At 40.8% G+C, this 23,484-nt stretch overlaps 3 protein-coding genes and 1 non-coding gene across 5 annotated transcripts; 2 read left to right on the forward strand and 2 right to left on the reverse strand.

Moving 5' to 3' along the window:
• Positions 1-1,102: 1,102 nt before the first annotated feature.
• Positions 1,103-7,256, forward strand: LOC137909078 (cholesterol 24-hydroxylase-like). Its single transcript, XM_068753490.1, has 15 exons — positions 1,103-1,251; positions 1,476-1,553; positions 1,666-1,747; positions 1,934-2,007; positions 2,297-2,383; positions 2,513-2,651; positions 2,811-2,921; positions 3,007-3,169; positions 3,913-3,978; positions 5,332-5,404; positions 5,495-5,579; positions 5,671-5,781; positions 6,658-6,746; positions 6,861-6,927; positions 7,016-7,256. The coding sequence occupies exons 1-15, from the start codon at positions 1,103-1,105 to the stop codon at positions 7,163-7,165; spliced, it is 1,524 nt and encodes a 507-aa protein (XP_068609591.1). The 3' UTR covers positions 7,166-7,256.
• A 2,195-nt stretch (positions 7,257-9,451) lies between these two features.
• LOC137909357 (cholesterol 24-hydroxylase-like) lies at positions 9,452-13,335 on the reverse strand. The gene is made up of 15 exons (XM_068753809.1): positions 13,193-13,335; positions 12,982-13,056; positions 12,571-12,652; positions 12,410-12,483; positions 12,141-12,227; positions 11,882-12,020; positions 11,613-11,723; positions 11,365-11,527; positions 10,872-10,937; positions 10,626-10,698; positions 10,457-10,541; positions 10,255-10,365; positions 9,871-9,959; positions 9,690-9,756; positions 9,452-9,601 (listed from the first exon to the last, which is right to left on the reverse strand). Exons 1-15 carry the CDS (start codon positions 13,333-13,335, stop codon positions 9,452-9,454), a joined length of 1,515 nt encoding a protein of 504 aa, XP_068609910.1.
• A 742-nt stretch (positions 13,336-14,077) lies between these two features.
• Positions 14,078-14,150, reverse strand: trnat-ugu (transfer RNA threonine (anticodon UGU)). The gene has a single exon. It is a non-coding gene; the product is annotated as a tRNA-Thr (tRNA).
• Positions 14,151-14,380: 230 nt separating this feature from the next.
• Positions 14,381-18,989, forward strand: LOC137909356 (cholesterol 24-hydroxylase-like). 2 transcript variants are annotated; one of them, XM_068753807.1, is made up of 15 exons: positions 14,381-14,529; positions 14,689-14,766; positions 14,951-15,032; positions 15,212-15,285; positions 15,997-16,083; positions 16,203-16,341; positions 16,502-16,612; positions 16,698-16,860; positions 16,987-17,052; positions 17,227-17,299; positions 17,392-17,476; positions 17,582-17,692; positions 18,217-18,305; positions 18,420-18,486; positions 18,575-18,989. In XM_068753807.1, exons 1-15 carry the CDS (start codon positions 14,381-14,383, stop codon positions 18,722-18,724), a joined length of 1,524 nt encoding a protein of 507 aa, XP_068609908.1. In that variant the 3' UTR covers positions 18,725-18,989. The 2 variants fall into 2 exon arrangements, with proteins under 2 accessions (XP_068609908.1, XP_068609909.1); XM_068753808.1 differs by lacking the exon at positions 14,689-14,766.
• The last annotated feature ends 4,495 nt before the right edge of the window (positions 18,990-23,484 follow it).

Consider the following 23,484-nt stretch of genomic DNA (forward strand, 5'->3'; position numbering starts at 1 on the left):
CGTGTGAATGGCAGGTTTGTACGTTTCTGGAAGCCCCTTTAAAATCATGGCGATAATCAGGCCATCGCTAATGACTTATTTTGCATTTCTCAAGGCCGTTACTGCTTTTCTCAGCTCGTATCATGTAGTCCGTTACTGGTTCGTCGGGCCCCTTCTGTAAGGAGGTGAGTTGGGTATACAGCGCGATGATTCTAAGCTTACCCTGGCTGGCGTAACGGTTGCGCAGCATCTGCAGGGCCTTTCTGCCGTCATCGGCGGCATCCCGCATAACCAGGGACAGACTTTTGTCGTCGAGGAATTGGATGAGTTCTGCATAGCAGTCAGCGTTTTTGTCAGCATCGGGTTCTGCGGTTGAAAGTATGACGTCTTTGAGGCCAATGATGGGCAAATGGCCGAGGAACTTTACTTCCAAGAGTTTGTAGTCACTTTCATCTCCGCTAAACACCAACCTTTGCCATCGTCCACCTGTGCCACGTCTGGGCCCATAACCTGTTGAGCTCGTAGCATTCTCTGCTTCATCTCCCATGGTGGAAATAAATGTCGACACGTAGTTTCTTCGTCCTCCTATTTATTTCCACTCGTACGATTCAGGAGGAAACATCTCACAGTCAGTACAATTTGAGCGGGCAAAGGAAGTGAGGTAAGCGGAAGAGACTATCAACATTTTGGCCTTCAAAATAAAGGATGCTTCATGCAGTAAAAAATAAAAGTGCATAAACAAATTCAGAAAATAACACTGCATATGAGAACACATATCTAACAGGTGCTAAAGGTGCTAAATCAGATTTAATTGCTACATGATACTGGAATAACCTTGTTGTTTCTAGAAAAAATGGCACGGTGGTGCAGTGTGTGGTGATGCTGCCACACAGCAAGAAGGTTGCTGGTTCGATACCGGAGAGGTCCGGTATCACGGATCTCAAAACTCTGTCCTGGCGCTTTCATCACTGAGCTCCAGAGACCAACTCTTCCGACCGAGGGCGGTCGTATTGTGAGAGAAAGGTGGTGCTGCTATTTGCCTGTGTACACTGGCAAGTGGGCACAGAAGCCATTTGGGCGACTCTGTTGACCGACTCACCGACATCTGTTTGACTCGACTGAAATGGCTTTTTTCCATATGATTTTGAGCTGGGGTCTTCATGCTGTCGTATTTCTGCTCTTTGTACTTTTCATAGTGTTTCTTGGATACTGCCTCTATATTAAATACACTCATTTGAAGTATGACCACATACCTGGACCACCGAGAGACAGGTAAATACTTAGATTTAGCATGTTAAAACATGTTGTTTATTGTTTTAGTCCTGCTGTGTAAGGCTAACTGACAGTAACCAATGAGTGTACGTTAAGGTTGAGAGGGGGAATGTCTTATATCTAACATTAGCTATGTTTGATGTCAAGTATCTGCTTAGATACGTTTTACTATTATTGTTATTATTATTTTGTATTATATTATTATCTGCCACTTTCTTTGACAGTTTTTTATTTGGCCATGCATATACGGTTCGCATGATATTGCAAAGAGATGAAACCCCCCACGACACATTCCTGAAATGGTAAGCACAGAAAAGTTCATTCAGCGGCAGCAAACACTTGTTCATGTTTTGTTATTGTAAAAACATGCAGTACATTCCTGCATAATATATAATTTCATTACATGATTTACAGGGCGGAGATTTATGGGCCTGTTTACAGGTTAAACTTTGCGCATATTGTTCGAATCAATGTGACGTGTCCAGAGGCAACCAAGGTAAGTAAATACTGCACCCTGTATCAGTTGTATGTTGTTACAGGATTGCACAATAAATTGTGCAAAAGGTCTGGGATAGAGATTGAAGGCCTTATGTAATAATTTAAAACATTGCTTTAAACTGTAAGTTTTTTTATTTTTAATGAAAATTTTCTAAAGATATAAAACACTGATAAAATATTGCAGGAAATCCTGATGTCCTTAAAGTACACAAAAGATAAATTTTTCCACAACAAGCTCTTCTCCATGTTTGGTCAAAGGTATGTAATCAGACTGGTTAGTTTTGTTATTCAGGCTGTACACATCTCAGTCATACACATATATTGTTAGACATTATTTACAACCTGGAATAGCAAAGACAGACTTTGGTGCTGTTGATGCCTCAGTTATAGAATAGAATAGATCTTTATTGTCAATACAACAAGTACAACATTACAACAATGAAATTAGTCTTACCAGTGAACTTAAGAGTCCAAGCCTATTCTGGCAACTCATTTACAAGCTTGTTTTGCTTATTTGAAAGGATTGTTTTCCATGTTGTTCGTCAAGGTTCCTGGGTAATAGCCTTGGAACTGCAATGGACAATGACCACTGGTATAAACAACGCAGAATTATGGACCCGGCATTCAGCGGCCTGTAAGTTATTTAGTTAGTTATCTGTGAATAATTAGTTTGTTTTTGAAACATATTCTCCTGTTACATCATTTCTGGAGAGCTTTATAGCTCTGTTCTGAACACCATCTCTAAATCTACCATTATTTGCAGGTATTTAAAAGGCCTGATGGGCACCTTCAATGAAGTGGCAGAGAAGCTGATGAACAAACTTTCAGAAGTGTCTGACAACAAAACAGAAGTCAGCATGCTCCACCTATTCAGCTGTGTTACCATGGATGTTATTGCTAAGGTATTTAGCATCGTCTGTTTTGCAGCTTCCTCTGCAGGAGCCTCGATCGAAAGCGTTTTTTTTTTTATGTCACTGAAGCAGCAGCTTATCACTAAAGGTCATATCATCAAGTTGTGTTACCGTCTACCTGTTAATGGGAATCTTCTTTGTAACTGTCAGGTTGCTTTTGGAGTGGATTTAAACCTGCTGCAGAACACATCACCTTTCCCTCGAGCTGTTGAGACCTGTCTTAAAGGGACAGTGTGTAATATGAGATTCATGTTTTTTCAGGTAATATCTCACTGCATGTTTGTTTTCAGTTTGTTTGCTAAAAATATTGCAAACTGTGTTGGAGCCTAAAACCATGCATTGGCAGTTCAATCCAAAGAACCGACCATTCATTAGAGAAGTCAGGGAAGCTTGCCGACTGCTGCGCACATCTGGAGCTCAGTGGATTAATGACAGGAGGGCTGCCATGCAAAATGGTGATGACGTTCCCAAAGACATTCTGACACAGATCATCAAAGCTGCAGGAGAAGGTAATGTAATAAAAAGTTACATAAGAAAATAAAAAACATTCCTCAGTTGTTTTGGGCTCATTACAGTTTAGAATAACATGTAATCGACTACAGATATTTATTCATTCATCTTCTTGAGCCGCTTATTAAGAGTCGTGATCGTTGCTTGCATCTAGTCCAGCTGGCTATGGGTGAGAGGCGGGATACACCCCGGATGAAATGCCAGCTCAAAGCAGGGCCATAAATAAATATTTAAAATCTAAATGGAGTTTTCAATGTTAACATTTAAAAATTTTTATTGACCTCATTTTGGATCAGATCCAGAAGACATTTTGCATGATAGTTCTAATCGGACCTTTTTTTTCCGTATTTCTTTTGTATCCGCACGGGCATCCGGATCAATCAAAATTTAATAGGATTATGTGAAGTGAATCAGCGAAAACGCAGGGCAGAAGATGGGCAGAGGATATCCAGCAAAGTGCAAACGAAGCTCATGGTGGTGAATGGCAGTCTAGATTCTCAGAAGGGATACTCAAAAACAGGCTGGAAGGTATCGCATTCCTGACAATCGAGCTGGAAGTGCGTGATGGGAAGTAGAAAAAATTAGGGGTTAATTAGAAAACTGAGTTGTGGCAAATGGTGAGTGGAGTTAGTTCTGATGAGTGAGTGGCTGACAAACAGGTGAGGAGGGACAGGTGGAGAGTGAATGATCACATGACTGGGGCTTTGATTACTAGTTCCATCTTGTATTCTTATCATTCCAGAGCAAAGCATGACTCCAGAAGATGAAGAGTGCATGGTGGACAATTTTGTGGGATTTTTCATTGCGGGTGAGTGTCACGGCCTAAGGCAGGTAAGGCAACCCAAATGCAAGGCGGTTGAGTGGGAGTCCAAAAATCAGGTTTGTTGTTCATTACCAGGGGGTCAGTCCAGAACAGCAGACAGAGCAGGTTAGGGGCAGGCACAGAGACAGGCGAAGGTCATACACCGGGCGGTCAGGAAGGTCAGGCAGACAGATCCGAGGTGGGAGGCGAGCGGACGGGATTCCGGGATCAGGCAAGGTCGGTACACGGGGAGGCAGGTGCTGGAAGGGTGCTGGAAAGAGTGGGAACCTGTTACTACCATCTGGCAGGGTTGTGGTGTCTGGGCTGAGGTTTTGTAGTGTCCGGGCTGATGAGGGATGCGTTGCAGGTGGTGACAGGAGCACAGGTGGCAGGAATTAACTGATGGCAGGGCGGAGCTGAGGAGGCGGGGGAGTAGGTGTGGAGAGTGGCACAGGCTGTGACAGGAACCCCCCCCCCCTCTAGGTACGGCACCCATCGTTCCCCCAGGCTGATTAGGGTGGGCCCGGTAGAAGTCCCCGCCGAGGGACCGGTCCAGGACGTCCCGCGCCGGGACCCACGAGCGCTCCTCAGGACCATACCCCCCCCCAGTCGACAAGGTACTGGAAGCCCCTCCCACAACGTCGGGACCAAAGGAGGCGCCGGACAGCGTAGGTGGGCGCCCCACCAATCAGCCGGGGGGGCGGAGGGGGCCGGTTGGCAGGCCGAAGCGGGCACTCGCTGACCGGCTTTATCCTTGAAACATGGAAGGTGGGGTGAACCCTCATGGAGCGAGGGAGGCAGAGGCGGACGGCCGTGGGGCTGATGACCCTGGAAATGGGCCAACAAACCTGGGCGCCAACAAACCTGGGCGCAAGCTTCCTGGAATCCACTGAAGCGGGCACTCGCTGACCGGCTTAATCCTCGAGACATGGAAGGTGGGGTGAACCCTTCCATGTCTCAAGTGTACACGGGGAGGCAGGTGCTGGAAGGGTGCTGGAAAGAGTGGGAACCTGTTACTACGATTTGGCAGGGTTGTGGCGTCTGGGCTGAGGTTTTGTAGTGTCCGGGCTGATGAGGGATGCGTTGCAGGTGGTGACAGGAGCACAGGTGGCAGGAATTAACTGATGTCAGGGCGGAGCTGAGGAGGCGGGGGAGTAGGTGTGGAGAGTGGCACAGGCTGTGACAGTGAGTCTGTGTTGTTTCTGCTTCAATGGGAGAAGTGCTCCAAATTAAAGATAAAGAATAAATGTTGGTGTGTTTTAGGACAACTGTTCTTTTAAGCTCCACTTCTTGGTATAGAGATGAATTATGATTACATTATTACGGTGATGATTCACTTTGCTGTTTGTCACATTTTAGGGCAGGAGACTACAGCCAATCTGCTGGCTTTTTGTCTCATGGAACTTGCAAGACATCCTGACATACTGGAGAAGTGAGACTTGATTATGCATTGAAAAGCAGCTTCATAATGAAGCTATTGAGTGGTGGTTTCTTCAGCTGCTTGTTTATTTTTATTTCTCAGAGTAAAGAAAGAGGTGGATGATGTCATCGGGATGAAACAGGACATCAGTTATGATAATCTGGGAAATCTGGTCTACCTTTCACAGGTATGTTTCATGAAGTAAGTTTTTAACTTGCCTACATTCACTGCAGTTCTACTAAAGTGTATCTCATCTGTTGTTTCTGAACCTACACGAGGTGCTAAAAGAGACTCTGAGACTTTACCCAACGGCTCCAGGCACATCTCGTCATCTACCGGAAGACCTTGTCATTGACGGCATCAAGATACCAGCGGGAGTCACATGTATGGTGAGACAGAAGCCACCAGACATCCAGCATGTGATTCAAGTCTAGACTATGTTCCACAAGGCACAGAGGTGTAACAGAAGCATGTTACCTTTTACACATGCACTTAAAAAAGATAAAACTTGCTTGATCGCCCTCCTTGTAGACAGAATGTGCTCCATACGGTCTGAGTGTATAACAGGGAGTATTTAAACACTATTGAACATGGCACCATGCCCTGAGCTTTGTGTGTGTGCATATATGAAGGACATGAACATCAGTCACTTCAAAATAAAGTACTGACACCATAAAAATAATCTGCTGTAGAAATATATTTTTTTTTGAAATTTTTATTTTTTTAACGGAACAAAACATCATCTGAGACCAGTGTGTAAGTAGACATTAATAAGCAAATAATGAACGAAAATAATAAACAAAAACAATATATATACATATAAGAAAATAAAGTGCATTACCAATAAGAAGAAAAATGAAATAGAAGACACATAAAATAAACAAGGACAAAAACAAAAAAATTAATCCAAAACTTATACATACGCATAGTTAAAATGACATTTACAGATTGAGGTATTTTTTAACTATAAGCCATCTTTGATTAAACTGGTCCATTTTCATTTGCAATGATGCAGTCATTTTTTCCATTATGTAAACTTGTTTTAGTCTGTTTCTCCATTCTATAATTGTTGGTGGATTCACCTTCTTCCAGTTGGCAGTGACTGATTTCATGGCAATCAATATTACTATCTTCAAAATATATCTTTGATAACAATTAAAATAATCCCCTAAAATAACTCCAAATAAATAAAGCAACATATTTGAAGGGGCTTGCTTGGGGGTTGCTGCTGTAGATATATTAACACATATTATTCTAAACTTCAGTTAAACCCCTATGTGACTGGGAGAATGGATCGATTCTTCAAGGACCCGCTGACATTTGATCCTGACAGATTTCACCCGGATGCACCAAAGTAAGTAGCGTGAAGCTAATGCCACACAATGACATGCAGACACTGATCACTGGTTCAGATAGAAAAAGGAAAGTGGTGTGTATTTTAATGAACTATTCCTTCTCTGATCTGCAGACCTTACTACTGCTACTTCCCTTTTTCCCTCGGTCCACGCTCATGCCTGGGACAGAACTTTGCTCAGGTGGGTATTTACTCTCATGAAACTCAACACAAACATATAACCTGACAACAACACAGAGTTAACTCAGTGGGTGTTGTGGTGATTACAGATGGAAGCTAAAGTGGTGATGGCCAAGCTGCTCCAGAGGTTTGACTTCAACCTTTTACCAGGACAGACTTTTGAGATCCGTGATACCGGAACTCTCAGGCCGAGGAGTGGAGTGATGTGCTACATGAACCACAGGGATCTTTACAAATAAAATAAATATGCAGTACCATATTGATAATAGAACTCTGTACCGCCGCTCTAACTAAAATGTGTGTTGCTGCACTGCTTCTTCTTTTCGTTTTCAAGGAACACAGTATCAGCATTGCTCGTTAGAATGATAGATGCATGAGGGTGTGGGAAAACTGGATAAATTACAGTATTATTCGTACCTAAATCTGCTTAGCTAAACATTTGGCTTTTGAACATTTAACACTAATATAAAAATATTGGATTATAAATTTTAAGCAAAAAAAATAAATCAGTAGGAAAATATTTTCTCATTATGATTGATGCAAACTATATTTTCTGTCTTGATTTCACTGAAAAATAAATAGATAATTGCATTTATTTTCCCTCTTTTGCTTGAAAATGACCAAGATTTGTTGATACAAAGCTAAATTAATGAAACCGGCTGGAGCTGTTTCTACCTGTAGCTGCAGCAATGAAGACGTGTTTGCTCCAGCTGCTTCTGGTCACAGCTGTCCAGCTTGTGTAATGACAGATACAGTCAATGGACTGTAGTATTGCTTTGTTGTTGGTTTTATTGATTGCTGTCTTACTCTTGCTATTTCACATTGCCTTGTCAATAGCAGTTTCTGCATGGAATTCTTTTCAACCGTGTAAAGGCCAGAAGGTTTGTTCTGGAGTTCACTGTGTTAATTAGAAATGCACTGGTTTTAAGGGTGAAACAATAAAACTGAAGCGGATCCTTCCCATGCTAGCCGTTACACCTGTGTGTATATCAGCATGGAGATCTGGGCAGCAACACACACCCCCTGTTACTGGATTATGGAGTTTCTGACCAACAGACCACAGCATGATAGATCAGGATACACCTGCTCAAGCATCGTCAGAGTCAACACAGGCGTACCACAGGGGTGTGTGCTCAGCCCATTCCTCTACTCCCTAAAATAAAATAAAGATATCATGTAATGGAAGCAAATATTATTTAAAATTGTGTACACTGGTTTGTGAATGAACGTGTGTGTGTGTGTGTGCATTCCATAATTACCGTAAGGCCTTTCCTAATGCGTCCTTCAACACTCCCAACCTTCATGGTTTTTACAGCACATGATTTCAGGAATGTTTGTGGGATAATATGTGATCTGATTTGATGCTGCTGAGACCCCGTCCTTGTAAATCAGGGCAAAATGAAATATATAATGTTAAACTGGATGAAACAGAATTTATCCCCCCTCGCCAAACAGATCATGGCGAGTTATCAGGCCATCGCTAAACGAGGCTTAGTGTCCTCCTATTCCATCAGGACGTTTTCATTCCAGCTCGGAGCTTTCAGTCGCATATTTAGCTCTTTGAACAGGGACATTGATTTCTGGTCCCATGCCATGTATTTCCAACAGGCCCTAAGCAGGCATGAGTGCGCTTCCAAAAGCAAAAGACGACAATAATAATCAGCGAGCGACCTCAACAGTGTGTGTCTCTCTCTATGTGTGGCTGCGTGGTGCACTGGCAACACATTCGGGGTGTACCCCGCCTCTCGCCCATAGCAAGCTGGGATAAGCTCCAACAACTCTCGTGACACGGAAAGCGGAAGAAATGGATGGATGGATAACGACAATATCCTGAGACCTGTCTTTAAAGTTGAGGGGAGAGTTAAACCATCCCAACACATGAGAGCAGCTTGTAGACTTAAATAAAATAGGATAAAATTCCTACTTTTATAAATAAAAGAATAACTGTACGGTTGGAAATAATGTGCATGTATAATGAAATAAAGGGCCCATCTTACTGTTCTCTGAGGTGGGGTTGCGATAATTGGGGCTCCCTGCACTACCTGTGCATCATCCCTAAACTGGTGGTAGATTATAGATAATAAACAAACAAATTGCTGCGTGAGCTAATCACGAAAATCACTGCACAGAAAGCATGAAAACACATAAAACTGTCATATTTAATCAGTGAACTAAAGGCACAAAAAGGCACAAAGTATTTATGATTCAGTAAAATAATGAAATAGATTATAATAATAATGAAGAAAAAAAACTTTTCTTATGATGATGATTAATACTTGTTTCACACTTGTTAAGGCAACATTTTCATATTGGTGCTGAAGGTGCAAAATCCAAACCTTTAGCTAAAACAGATTGAATTTCTTATGATACTGCAAGCTTCTTGTTCCTCTCATACCCTTATTATATCAAGAAAATAGAACTGAATATATTGTATTGAGCGATGACAAAAAGAAGTAAAGGAACATAACTCTTAATGAGAGCAGGAATACAACTTTCTACCATGATTATGACACTGTATGATTATTTTATTTGTTGTGATTCCTGTGGGTCATGTAGCACATCACTCCACTCTTCGGCCTGAGCGAGCCAGTATCCACGAGGTCATGAGTCTGTCCCAACAAAAGTGTGACATTGAACCTCTGGAGCAGCTTGGCCATCACCACTTTAGCTTCCGTCTGTAATCACCACAACACCCACTGAGTTAACTCTGTGTTGTTGTCAGGTTATATGTTTGTGTTGAGTTTCATGAGAGTAAATACCCACCTGAGCAAAGTTCTGTCCCAGGCATGACCGTGGACCGAGGGAAAAAGGGAAGTAGCAGTAGTAAGGTCTGCAGATCAGAGAAGGAATAGTTCATTAAAATACACACCACTTTCCTTTTTCTATCTGAACCTATGATCAGTGTCTGCATGTCATTGTGTGGCATTAGCTTCACGCTACTTACTTTGGTGCATCTGGGTGAAATCGGTCAGGATCAAATGTCAGCGGGTCTTTGAAGAATCTATCCATTCTCCCAGTCACATAGGTGTTGAACTGAAGTTTAGAATAATATCTGTTAATATTCATATATGCACACACACAAAGCTCAGGGCATGGTGCCATGTTCAATAGTGTAAATTTAAATACTCCCTGTTGTACACTCAGTCAGTATGGAACTAAAATATGAACTACTAAGATTATAGATAGCTGGGGCATATGAAAGGGACATTTTTTCATTTTCTTTAAGTGCATGTGTAAAAGGTAACATGCTTCTGTTACACCTCTGTGCCTTGTGGAACATAGTCTAGACTTGAATCACATGCTGGATGTCTGATGGCTCCTGTCTCACCATACATATGACTCCCGCTGGTATGTTGATGCCGTCAATGACAAGGTCTTCCGGTAGATGACGAGATGTGCCTGGAGCCGTTGGATAAAGTCTCAGAGTCTCTTTTAGCACCTCGTGTAGGTTCAGAAACAACAGATGAGATACACTTTAGTAGAACTGCAGTGAATGTAGGCAAGTTAAAAACTTACTTCATGAAACATACCTGTGAAAGGTAGACCAGATTTCCCAGATTATCATAACTGATGTCGTGTTTCATCCCGATGACATCATCCACCTCTTTCTTTACTCTGAGAAATAAAAATAAACAAGCAGCGAAAGAAAACACCACTCAATAGCTTCATTGTGCTTTTCAATGCATAATCAATTCTCACTTCTCCAGTAAGTCAGGATGTCTTGCAAGTTCCATGAGACAAAAAGCCAGCTGATTGGCTGTAGTCTCCTGCCCTAAAATGTAACAGACAGAAAAGTAAATCATCACCTAATGATGTAATCATAATTCATCTCTAAACCAAGAAGTGGAGCTTAAAAGAACAGTTGTCCTAAAACACACTAAAATGTATTCTTTATCTTTATTTTGGAGCACTTCTCCCATTGAAGCAGAAACAACAGAGACTCACCCGCAATGAAAAATGTCATAAAATTGTCCACCATGCACGCGTCATCTTCTGGAGTCATGCTTTCCTCTGGAATTGTGAGAATAAAAATTGATCTCGTAAACCAAAACACCAGTCATCTGATCATATACTTATTAAAATCACTTCCCAAAAACTGCGAAATTAAACCATCCAGTCAATCCTCCATAGTTCTCACGGGGGGTGAGTCTGGCAGCACTCACCCCCGTTTTGACGTAACAACGGGGGCACATTCACAAGATGTGCGTGCACTCTCCCCGTGTCTGCGCTACGCACGCCCACACTCTCCCTGTGGCTCGTTTTGTTTTTACGTTTATTTTTGGTGGTAATGTTCTGGTAAAAATTGGCAAAAGATCACCTCACGGGTTACCATGGTAGCGGCTAATCTAGACTTTAGAAACAATTATTCTAAACGGTAATGAGCCCAAAACAACTGGGGGATATTTTTATTTTCTAATGTAACTTTTTATTGCATTACCTTCTCCTGCAGCTTTGATGATCTGTGTCAGAATGTCTTTGGGGACGTCATCACCATTTTGCATGGCAGCCCTCCTGTCATTAATCCATTGAGCTCCAGATGTGCGCAGCAGTCGGCAAGATTCCCTGGCTTCTCTCATGAATGGTCGGTTCTTTGGATTGAACTGGCAATGCATGGTTTTAAGATCCAACACAGTTTGTAATATTTTTATCGAACAAACTGAAAACAAACATGCAGTGAGATATTACCTGAAAGAACATGTCTCTTACGTAGAATACCATCCCTTTAAGACAGGTCTCAACAGCTCGAGGGAAAGGTGATGTGTTCTGCAGCAGGTTTAAATCCACTCCGAAAGCAACCTGACAGTTACAAAGAAGATTCCCATTAACAGGTAGACGGTAACACAACTTGATGATATGACCTTTAATGATAAGCTGCTGCTTCAGTGACATTAAAAAAAACGTTTTGTATCAAGGCTCCTGCAGAGGAAGCTGAAAAACAGACAATTGCTACATACCTTAGCAATAACATCCATGGTAACACAGTGGAATAGGTGGAGCATGTTGGCTTCTGTTTTGTTGTCAGACACTTCTGAAAGTTTATCCATCAGTTTCTCTGCCACTTCATTGAAGGTGCCCATCAGGCCTTTTAAATATCTGGAAATAATGTTAGATTTAGACAAAGCGCCACAGAAATGATGCCATTGGATGATATTGTCCAAAACGGGAAGTTGAACAGACGCTGTATTTTGTGTCTTTGATGATTCAATTGCTCACAAGCTGCTGAATGCTGGGTCCATGATTCGGCGCTGTTTATACCACTGCTCATGGTTCTGGACAGTTATCAGCCCATTCCCCAAGAACCTTGAAGCGAAAATAGTCACATTTATAAAATAAGATTGTAAAGGATTACTTTAACAATAAATGTCATAGCAGGTAACAAAGTTCTTTGAATGATTGCTACACTCATTTTAGAGAAGGCCCTAGTGGTGACTAATTGGTACTGATACTGAGCTTTAAAACGAATCTGCCAGTCTGATAAATACCTTTGACCAAACAGTTTGAAGAGTGTCTTGTAGACAAACTTATCTTTTGGATACTTTGGAGATAGCAGGATTTTCTGAAACAGAGCATCAAAAGTGGGAACAGTCAGGCACATACGGCTGTATTGGAACATACAACATATATTGCATGGTGCTGCATTTACTTTAGTTGCCTCTGGACAGGTCACACAGATGAAAACATAATGCAGAAGAATTATCTTGTAAACAGACCCGTAAACCTTAGCCCTGTAAAAGAGTTAAATCTGAATTAAAAGTAAGCAAATAGCAAAAAGCAACCATTGCTAAATTGACTACCCTGTTTGGCAATTATGAATTACAACTGAAGAAATATGTGCCATGAAGCGATGAATAAAGGTCAACATAAACAGGAAGAAACCACATTAAAACTACAGCAGGTCATGCAAATGCAAATATAGCTGTACATTACAGCAGCCAATGTCTGCTTTTTTCTTTCTATCTTTCCTTTTTTTGTTTTGTTGTAGATTAAATGTCATCAAGTACCAAAAACACTTTGTTTTGTCTGCCTATACGTGAGTGAAACATTGCTTACTTACCATTCCAGAAATTTGTCATGTACAAGTTCGTTTTTCATTACATGCATAAGCGTCGCTGAATTTCCGAAGAAGAAACTGAAATATAAAAACAAATTACCAGAAAATAATAAGAATAAGAATAATAAAAATAATAAAAATAAGAAGAACTTAAGTTGACGTTGGAAAGAGTATGAAATAAACTAATAAACGTCCCACCCAACCAATTATTTACCTGTCTCTCGGTGGTCCGGGTATGTGGTTATATTTTATATGAATATGTTTAATATAAAGGCAGTAGGCAAGAATAGTACAAAGTAGTACCAAGATCAGGAATATAAGAGCTTGCCCAGCCCAGCTGAAAATAAACTGAACCATTTTGGATAGTTCTGGATGTTCTTCTGGATGTTCTTTACGCTGCGATGTAAATGTCTTGACAAGCACAAACGTCCACGGAATGCAAAGGGAGGTGTGATGCTGGCATGGTGTTTGAGGATTTGTTGCCTGGCAGCGATAGGATGTGCTGCTACTTGATATTACTGTATAGTGAAAAGGCTCCATTCCAATCAAGTGTTACGTCACGTGCCAAAAACCACTTCTGTAAATGTCCCGCGTCAAGTTTGCAGTTGAACGCTCGAGCCTTGTAAGAGGAAAAGTACCTGATAAAATCACACATCGATAGGTTAAAGCGCAAATGCTCTTACATTAATTAACACACACACACACGTGGATGTGTAGTCAGTGGAGGCAGGTAAGGGAGAAAAATAAACCATGATTAAATAATGATCAATGCGGTTTGGTGTGGATCAGTGGCGTCGTTAGGCACCAAAAAATGCCGACATATTCTATTAAAGCCGCCAGAATATATGTTTAAAAACATATAAATTGTCATTATTTACTTAAATCTGATCATGAATCTGTTTCCCCTCACTTCATGACGTAAGGTAGAGAACCCGTTCCATCTGTTCTTATAGAGAATGCCCACATCACTGAGACTCTAGTCCACGTTTTCCCTGTGTGTGGATGATTGGCCGGCAGAAGATGATCTTCGTTTTTGGAGATACGCGTGTTTATGTGAGCGTGGCCGAAGACAGTCGAAAACGAGACTAAAATGGCTCCCAGGCCCCAGCGAGGATCGAACTCGCGACCCCTGGTTTACAAGACCAGTGCTCTAACCACTGAGCTATGGAGCCTCACTTGCTATCTGCCACCTACAATGAAAGTAAGATTAGAAGGAATATGTTAGTTAAAGGCAAATATTTACAGTAAGTCAATATTCCCCCCATTAGAACTGGTTGTCATGCATGGGAAACAGGTTTTGTTAATATATGTAATATATAATATATGTGCCTTACACTGAGCGCAGACAGAACTATTTCGACTTTGCTGACTGACTCACCGACATCTGTTCGACTCGACTGAAATGGCTTTTTTCCGTATGATTTTGAGCTGGGGTCTTCATGCTGTTGTATTTCTGCTCTTTGTACTTTTCATAGCGTTTCTTGGCTTCTGCCTCTATATTAAATACACTCATTTGAAGTATGACCACATACCTGGACCACCGAGAGACAGGTAAATACTTAAATTTAGCAGGTTTGGTTTAGTTAGTGCCAAACTAATATCTAAAATTAGCTACGTTTGATGTCAAGTATCTATGCAGACTATATATTTTTTATTTGTATTATTATTATTATTATTATTTGTTATCTGGACCTTTCTTTTATTTGACAGTTTTTTCTTCGGCCATACATATACGTTTCGCAAGATGAGACAAAGAGAAGAAGTCTCCTTCAACACATTACTGAAATGGTAAGCACAGACATTTTGTTCATTCAGCAGCAGCAAACACTTGTTCATGTTTTGTTACAAGCAAAAACATCCAGTACATTCCTGCATGGGCAGCTGGAAGGTAATTCCATACATGGATAGTTATTAGTTTCTGTCTGTGCTTTTCCTGTTTTATTAATATATAATTTCATTACATGATTTACAGGGCGGAGATTTACGGGCCTGTTTACAGAATAAACATAATGCACAATGTTTTAGTCAATGTGACATGTCCAGAGGCAACCAAGGTAAGTAAATACTGCACCCTGTATCAGTCGTATGTTGTTACAGCATTGCACAATTAATTGTGTAAAAGGGCTCCTGTTAGAGATTGAAGTCCTCACATAATTATATCTTTTTTTTAAAAGGCCTGCCAACTTTTTCTGTTCTAATGACATAAAAAACATTGTCTGATAATCTGTTACAGGAAATCCTGATGTCCTTAAAGTACACAAAAGATAAAATCCTCCACAAAAAACTATTTCATGTGTTTGGTCAAAGGTAGGTAATCAGACTGAGTAGTTTTGTCATTCAGACTGTACACATATCAGTCATACACATATAATGTTAGACATTATTTACAACCTGGCATAAGAATAGCAACATTGGCGTCCCCCAAACAAAACAGATTTTATATCTTGTAAATAATAATTATATATTTTTGTCTATGTATTTACGTAATAGATGTATATTCTTGTGTTTTTAGACCAATTTGTCAAAACAGTCAGGGATCACTTTAATAATAAGTAAATGGGATTTTTTTTTTATCCAGACAGGTATCTGGATCGCTCTCAAAATTTAAAGGGATATAAATTTAGACCAAGACCCATCTCTAGATCTGTTTTCATCAAGATCCATCCAGTAGTTTTTCCGTAATCCTGCTAACAGAGAGGCAGCATCAAAAACATAGCATCCTTTGCTTCAAATAAGTTTTCAAACTAGATACACAAATTTTAAACTATAAATAGTGTAAATGAATATGACATACAGCTAGAAAACAATTACTGAACTGGAGAGCGATGCAGTTTTCAATTCATTTTCATTTATAAGGTGTCAGATCCTAACAAGAGCAGGTGGTGACAGAGGCAACAAGGAACTTCCCTTTAACAGGCAGAAATCTTGAATAGAACCTAAGACTATATATTTATATATTTTAGATTGTTTTGTCATCTTAACAGCTAACTTGGATTGTTTTCCATCTCTTTCTACGAGGTTCCTGGGTAATAGTATACCAACTACACCGGACAATGCACTGTGGTATAAATATCGCAAAATCATGGACCCGGCATTCAGCAGCTTGTGAGTTATTTAGTTAGTCAGCTGTGAGTGTTTTTAGACAGTATCCACCAGTTCCATTATTTCTGCAGAGCTGTAGACTGTGTTTTGAACACCATCTCTAAATCTACCATTATTTCCAGGTATTTGAAAGACCTGATGGGCACCTTCAATGAAGTGGCAGAGAAGCTGATGGGTAAACTTTCGGAAGCATCTGACAACAAAACAGAAGTCAGCATTCTCCGCCTTTTCAACTGTGTTACCATGGATGTTATTGCTAAGGTATGTAGCAATTGTCTGTTTTGCAGCTTCCTCTGCAGGAACCTAAATCCAAAGCGTTTTTTTTTCAATGTCACTGAAGCAGCAGCTTATCACTAAAGGTCATATCATCAAGTTGTGTTACCGTCTATCTGTTAATGGGAATCTTCTTTGTAACTGTCAGGTTGCTTTCGGAGTGGATTTCAACCTGCTGCAGAACACATCACCTTTCCCTCGAGCTGTTGAGACCTGTCTTAAAGGGACATTGCAAGATGTCAGGGACATGTTTTTTCAGGTAATATCTCACTGCATGTTTGTTTTCTGTTTGTTTGATAAAAATATTGCAAACTGTGTTGGAGCCTAAAACCATGCATTGCCAGTTCAATCCAAAGAACCGAGCATTCATTAGAGAAGTCAGGGAAGCTTGCCGACTGCTACGCACATCTGGAGCTCAGTGGATTAATGACAGGAGGGCTGCCATGCAAAATGGTGATGACGTCCCCAAAGACATTCTGACACAGATCATCAAAGCTGCAGGAGAAGGTAATGTAATAAAAAGTTACATGAGAAAATAAAAAACATTCCTCAGTTGTTTTGGGCTCATTTCATTTTAGAATAATAGTTGATTAAGTCTTGACTAGAACTGAATTTATATTCTGATTATTCCAGAGGAAAGCATGACTCCAGAAGATGACGAGTGCATGGTGGACAATTTTGTGGGATTTTTCATTGCGGGTGAGTCTGTGTTGTTTCTGCTTCAATGGGAGAAGTGCTCCAAAATAAAGATAAAGAATAAATGTTAGTGTGTTTTAGGACAACTGTTCTTTTAAGCTCCACTTCCTGGTATAGAGATGAATTATGATTACAATATTACGGTGATGATTCACTTTGCTGTTTGTCACATTTTAGGGCACGAGACTACAGCCAATCCTCTGGCTTTTTGTGTCATGGAACTTGCAAGACATCCTGAAATACTGGAGAAGTGAGAATTGATTATGCATTGAAAAGCAGCTTCATAATGAAGCTATTGAGTGGTGGATTCTTCAGCTGCTTGTTTTTCCTTTTATTTCTCAGAGCAAAAAAAGAGGTGGATGATGTCATCGGGATGAAAAACGACGTCAGTTTTGATCATCTGGGAGATCTGGTCTACCTTTCACAGGTATGTTTCATGAAGTCTTTTCAGAAGACACTCGCCTTTGCAGTAAGTTTTCAATTTGCCTACATTCACTTGTCTCATCTATTTTTGTTGCTTAACATAAACAAGGTGCTCAAAGAGACTCTGAGACTTTACCCGCCTTCTCCAGCCCTTTATCGTCATCTACCGGAAGACATTATTATTGACGGCATCAACATACCCGCAGGGGTCTCATGTCTGGTAAGACAGGGTTAGGAATAGGGTTGTGCAGCTCCTTTTGACCTCCCTGTACTTCTCGATTCCATGCCTCCATAGGTATGTCATCCCGGCCAACTGCCTTCCCATTCTTCATCCTCTTCATTGCCTTTCTAACTTCACCCTCACTAATCTTTGTCACTTCCTGTTCCATCTTCCTTTCCTTGTACACTTCTGCACTTCCTCCACTAGGTCTCCTTATATCATTTCCTCCCCTAAGACAACCTCCAGTACTCTCCTGCCTGTCTCCCTGATCACCTTGGCTGTTGTATTCCATTCTTCTGGAAGTCTCTCTTGCCCACCCACAGCCTGTCTCACTACTTCCCTGAAATCCACACAACAGTCTTCGTTCTTTAGCCTCCACTGCTCTGCCTTAGTCCTCTTCATCTTCTTCACCACTAGAATACCAAACTTGCCCATCACTCCTTCATCAGTCAATTAAATAAAATACAGACAGCATAAAAATAATCTGCTGTAGAAATATTAACACATTTTATTCTAACACTCAGTTCAGCACCTACGTGACTAGTCGATTGGATCGATTCTTCAAAGACCCGCTGACATTTGATCCTGACAGATTTCACCCAGATGCACCAAAGTAAGTAGCGTGAAGCTAATGCCACACAATGACATGCAGACACTGATCACTGGTTCAGATAGAAAAGGGAAAGTGGTGTGTATTTTAATGAACTGTTCCTTCTCTGATCTGCAGACCTTACTACTGCTACTTCCCTTTTTCCGTCGGTCCACACTCATGCCTGGGAAAGACTTTTGCTCTGGTGGGTTTTGACTCTCATGAAACTCAACACAAACATATAACCTGACAACAACACAGAGTTAACTCAGTGGGTGTTGTGGTGATTACAGATGGAAGCTAAAGTGGTGATGGCCAAGCTACTCCAGAGGTTTGACTTCAACCTTTTACCGGGACAGACTTTTGAGTTCTGTGATACCGGAACTCTCAGGCCGAAGAGTGGAGTGATGTGCCACATGAACCACAGGGATGATAACAAATAAAATAATCATGCAGTACTATATTCATAGTCGAACTCTGTACTGCTGCTCGAATCAAAAGTTACGTTGCTTCACTACTTCTTCTCTTCATTTTCATGGAATACAGTATCAGCATTGATTGTTAGAATGATAGATTTACAAGGTTGTGGGAAAACTGGGCAGTTTACAGTATTTATTGAACCTAAATCTGTTTTAGCTAAACATTTGACTTTTGAATATTTAACAGTATTATCTAAAGGTTGGGTTATACATTTTAAGCAAATAAAAATAGAAGAAAAATACTAAATGTTTTTTCTGTCTTGAATTCATCCATCTTCTCCCGCTTATCCATGGCCGGGTTGTGGAGGCAATAGTCCGGCAGGGATGCCCCAGACACCTCTTCTGTCTTAAATCTCGTGGTCCTCAAACAGCCGAAAACATACAAAGGGCCAAAACAACAGAATGAGAGAGACTGAGAAACTACAAATGTAGATAAATTCACTCTGACAAGCTCCAGGAATTAATATCTTGTAGTTTATAAAAGATTTATGAAGAAATGAAATCACAGTTTTTGTTTTAATTCAAATCTAACAGTGGAAATGCAGCTCACACCCGGGATCAGACAACATGTTGACAGCTGGTTTGTCTCAGATTTCATTGTGAAGACTTCACTGTGCTCTCAGGAATTCATGAGCTATTCTGAGCATCATTCAAATTTCCAAGAACCTCTGGTTCGTCCTAATATTGAATTAATAGTGTTTTCATTTTGTTTGTGAAAATCTGTTCTCATTAAATGACAAATATTCTGGTAGTAGTAGCAGGCAGGTCGGCCATGGAGATGTCATTATTCACCTGCAGCTGCTTGGTTCTGCTGCACACACGCACACACACACACACACACACACACACGCACACCTCCTGCCTCGGATCCCCGGGCAGGGCCGGCTAATAATAACCACAAAGCTAACACTAGTGTTGCGGAATAAAGTTCTGACACAGAACACAATTGCCAGCATCCGCCCTGCTGCTATTATTTAGTCGGTATCGATCGATCATTTAGCTCCTAATCGCTAATAGTGGGGCTGTGAGGTTTTAGTGTGTGTGTGTGTGTGTGTGTGTGTAAATGGCGCTGTTGCCTTCCAGGTCCCGTAGGAGTCCTTCATGTTTATTTCATCGGCTCTTTCACTGAAAAATTATCACCTCACCCAAAGCACGTAGGAGGCCGTGCAAAGGTCAGACTTTATTGTGCGTTGCCTTGTTATAGAAGGTGCTCATTTGCTTTGCTGAGTCTTGTAGACCCAGCCCGAGGCGCAGCCCTGTCACACTTTTTGAAATTTAGAAATGTATTTTGCACAACAATCACACTCACCATCTGTTTATTTGTTCAAAACTATTAAAAATACACAACGATGTAAAATATTATAATCAATAATTTTATTCAATACATTCAACATTGCATGAACCAAGTAATATACAAAACCGTGTTTTATAATTCAGGAGACAAACTCCAGGGCTGTGACAGGAAAGTCACAGCCCCACCCACCGTCCCCCCATCGCCTTCACAGATCTGTGTATATTTACTGTTCAAAAACCGACTAATACTGTATTATTAGTTGACCGGTTTTTGTTTCTGGCCAGGTCCCTTATCATCTCTGGTCTAGAGGAGGTGGGGTTTCGGGGCGAGTGACATTTGGGGGGCAGATGGATCTTAGCAATTGCAGTTGATCGTCATTCTTAGGGCATCTTAGTTTACTGCTGGAAGTCAATTTGGAAGGTTTGGAACCTCCTTATGTCCTCACAACAGACCAAGACCCCCCCAGAGGATGAAGATGAACTCCGATCGTCCTTGATCCACCCAGCCCCACAACCAGCCGACGGCACCACGCGCCACCCACCCAATGGAAGAAGCGACCTGAGAATAAATGAACAAACCACAAGCAGTGATGTCCAAATACGTTTTGTTTGGGGTCTCTCTGCTGGGAGTTAATCTATTCTCATGTCACGTGATCTAGTGGGCTTGTGGTGACGTGGGTGTGTCCGACTAGAGGGCAAACATAAACCATAGAGCATGGCGGGCAGGAATGTCCAACCCACCACCAGCAAGAACAGTTTCTGTTGGTCTTTTTCCTCTCCCTTTTTCTTTGCCCCGCCCGACAGGAGCCCCACCTGTGTCCGAAGTCATAGGGCATCACTCACCTTCCTCTCAATGCCTACTGTTGCATTCTCATATTATTTGAAAACCATAGATTTTTAAGGAACGTGCTGGCAAAGGAGCAGGGGCCACCTGTACATATATAGAAAATTGTGCTTTGATCTTCTTCTTCTTTCATTAATGTGTTTTGATGTTGACTTGGATGTGGATCTGCTTTGATGTTCTTATCATTTTGGTGCACGATTTTTAATTGACAAACACTCCACTCCACACTTTATAGAAGGTGCTTTGAAGTCTGGCGTGGCTGCTCTGCCTTATCGCTTCCATTGTGTGCCGGCAGAAACAGTTTCTTTTATCTCGACGCAATCTGTGTTGGTTACTGTGTGGTGCTTCCGTTTGGACATCCAACTCACACGTCTTCTTTTGCCTTAGCACAAATTACAATATCGCTACATTTTATGGCATTATTTTAATCTCAATAGAAAATGTTTCAGCAGCTATGACATGATGACTTTTACTTTACTTTTAGAAAGGAATACAACAATTAGAAAAATAATTTTGCAAAATTCAAATAGAAGTGAATAGTCCTTATTTGGAGAGATGTGTTGGCGTGTTCTCACAACTTCAAAAACACCTCCCACCAATCATTTGACAGGGGAATTCCTCCATGACTGAAAATAGGAACAGTATTACCAGCCGGAGCATAAAACTACGTCGGTTGATGCACTTCCCGCATCAGATCCCACTTATCCTCACTTCAGAAACTACCCTGTGGTCCAGACAATTACACCCATCTCCAGCAGCACTGCAATGACAGGATCATGGCTGAGTCACACAGAAACTCATGCAGGTTTAATACAGGGGATGCCGGCAGGAGGATAAGTGAAGACTAATAAGAACATGTTAGCTTTTATACTCTTTTCAGCCCTTTCTCAACATAAGTTACATACTTTATGACCCTTAGATCCTCCACCACCTGTCTTCCTGGAGAGCCCATCAGTATTAACCATTTGCTGGAATGTCCCACATGCAGGGTCATTGATCTGTCTTTTTCTATTTAAACAACCCTCCAGGTCAGGATGTTGTAAAACACTTAAAACTCAGCATTTCTGACAGACACAGTCTGTATACACAGTTCACTCACAAGACTTCACTGAGTTCCCACCAATTCATTAAATATTCTTAGCATTATTCAAATGTCAAGAAATTCTGGCTTGTCCTAATATTGTTTGCCTTCTGTTCATGAAAATGTGTTCTCATTAAAATAAAACAGAAAAACACACAAAAAAATCCAATATTCAGATTGAATACAATGAATGAATTCAATAAATGAATACAACAATTAAAAAGGTAATTATTATTTTTTGCATTGTCTTTACTTGGAGATGTGTTGGCGTGTTCTCACAACTTCAAAAACACCTCCCACCAATCATTTGACAGGGGAATTCCTCCATGACTGAAAATAGGAACAGTATTACCAGCCGGAGCATAAAACTACGTTGGTAGATGCACTTCACGCATCAGATTCCACTTATCCTCACTTCAGAAACTACCCTGTGGTCCAGACAATTACACCCATCTCCAGCAGCACTGCAATGACAGGATCATGGCTGAGTCACACAGAAACTCATGCAGGTTTAATACAGGGGATGCCTGCAGGAGGATAAGTGACGCCGATGGGCATTGTAAATCAAATAATTGCTAATTTGCTTGTGTAAATATATTATCTAATAATAATAATACATATTCTGAGGGGATGAACAGAACTAAAGTACACACAACCAGAAGGGGAACGGGATACTAATGTGATCACCACCTCAACCTGAGGCTGTTTATAGACATTATTTTCACTTGTGATTGATGCAGGCAGCGCCTACAGCAAAAATGTAAATAGTTAGGACTGCATCTGTTCAAGTCTGTTTAAAACCATACATGATTTTATACAGCCACTTTTTGTTATATAGTATCTATATATAGTATATATCAAGTTGTGGGCTTTTCTCAGAACTTTTCTGGTGAGATTAAAAAAGAGATTAATTAGATCACTCAATTACAGTTCATTATTAATTAATTTCTAAAATGTAATCTCTTGACAGCAATAGTTATAAGACTATAACAGAAGGCCAACCTGAACAAGTCATGAGTAAAACTTTACTTCCTGAACCAACTCTTGAAAATCCAAATTAGCCAAGTATGCTCAGAATAACATAATATTGAATTTGGATTCCATTCCTGATGTTTCAGGTTGAGGAATGCAACTGAAAGGCAACATGAAGGCCTGTGTACCTTGTCATGATGACCAACAGGGGGTGCTCTTAATCGCTTTTTGAAGATTTTCACTCCTCTTCCTTTTTTTGTTTTGCATTTCTATCTCTTTTTCAACTTCATAATTGCAAATATAAATCTTCAAGCTTGTCTACCTTCTTATCTTTGCATTCTTAAGGGTCGAGCAATCATCATTTTGTTCCTTGGTTCTGTGTAAACACTGGAGCCCGGGTCTGTTTGATGTTGTTATGACTGGCTGGCTGCCGTCTCAGTACCAGTGGATCTGCAGGCCTCTCTCATGTCCAGAGATATTGTATTGGCTGCTTTTAATTATGATATCATAATAAAAAATGAGACTCTCACTGGA

Source organism: Brachionichthys hirsutus, chromosome 20 (assembly GCF_040956055.1).
Source record: "Brachionichthys hirsutus isolate HB-005 chromosome 20, CSIRO-AGI_Bhir_v1, whole genome shotgun sequence".
Lineage (NCBI taxonomy): Eukaryota > Metazoa > Chordata > Actinopteri > Lophiiformes > Brachionichthyidae > Brachionichthys > Brachionichthys hirsutus.

Coding starts and splice junctions, on each gene's coding strand:
- LOC137909078 (XM_068753490.1), top strand. CDS start 1,103: ATGGCTTTTTTCCATATGATTTTGAGCTGGGGTCTTCATGCTGTCGTA. Junction 1,252..1,475: donor CCTGGACCACCGAGAGACAG/GTAAATACTTAG, acceptor TTTCTTTGACAG/TTTTTTATTTGGCCATGCAT. Junction 5,782..6,657: donor CAGCGGGAGTCACATGTATG/GTGAGACAGAAG, acceptor TCTAAACTTCAG/TTAAACCCCTATGTGACTGG.
- LOC137909357 (XM_068753809.1), bottom strand. CDS start 13,335: ATGGTTCAGTTTATTTTCAGCTGGGCTGGGCAAGCTCTTATATTCCTG. Junction 10,366..10,456: donor ATCTGGTCTACCTTTCACAG/GTATGTTTCATG, acceptor AACCTACACGAG/GTGCTAAAAGAGACTCTGAG. Junction 9,757..9,870: donor TTTCACCCAGATGCACCAAA/GTAAGTAGCGTG, acceptor TCTGATCTGCAG/ACCTTACTACTGCTACTTCC.
- LOC137909356 (XM_068753807.1), top strand. CDS start 14,381: ATGGCTTTTTTCCGTATGATTTTGAGCTGGGGTCTTCATGCTGTTGTA. Junction 16,084..16,202: donor GACCCGGCATTCAGCAGCTT/GTGAGTTATTTA, acceptor CATTATTTCCAG/GTATTTGAAAGACCTGATGG. Junction 16,613..16,697: donor TCAGGGACATGTTTTTTCAG/GTAATATCTCAC, acceptor ATGCATTGCCAG/TTCAATCCAAAGAACCGAGC.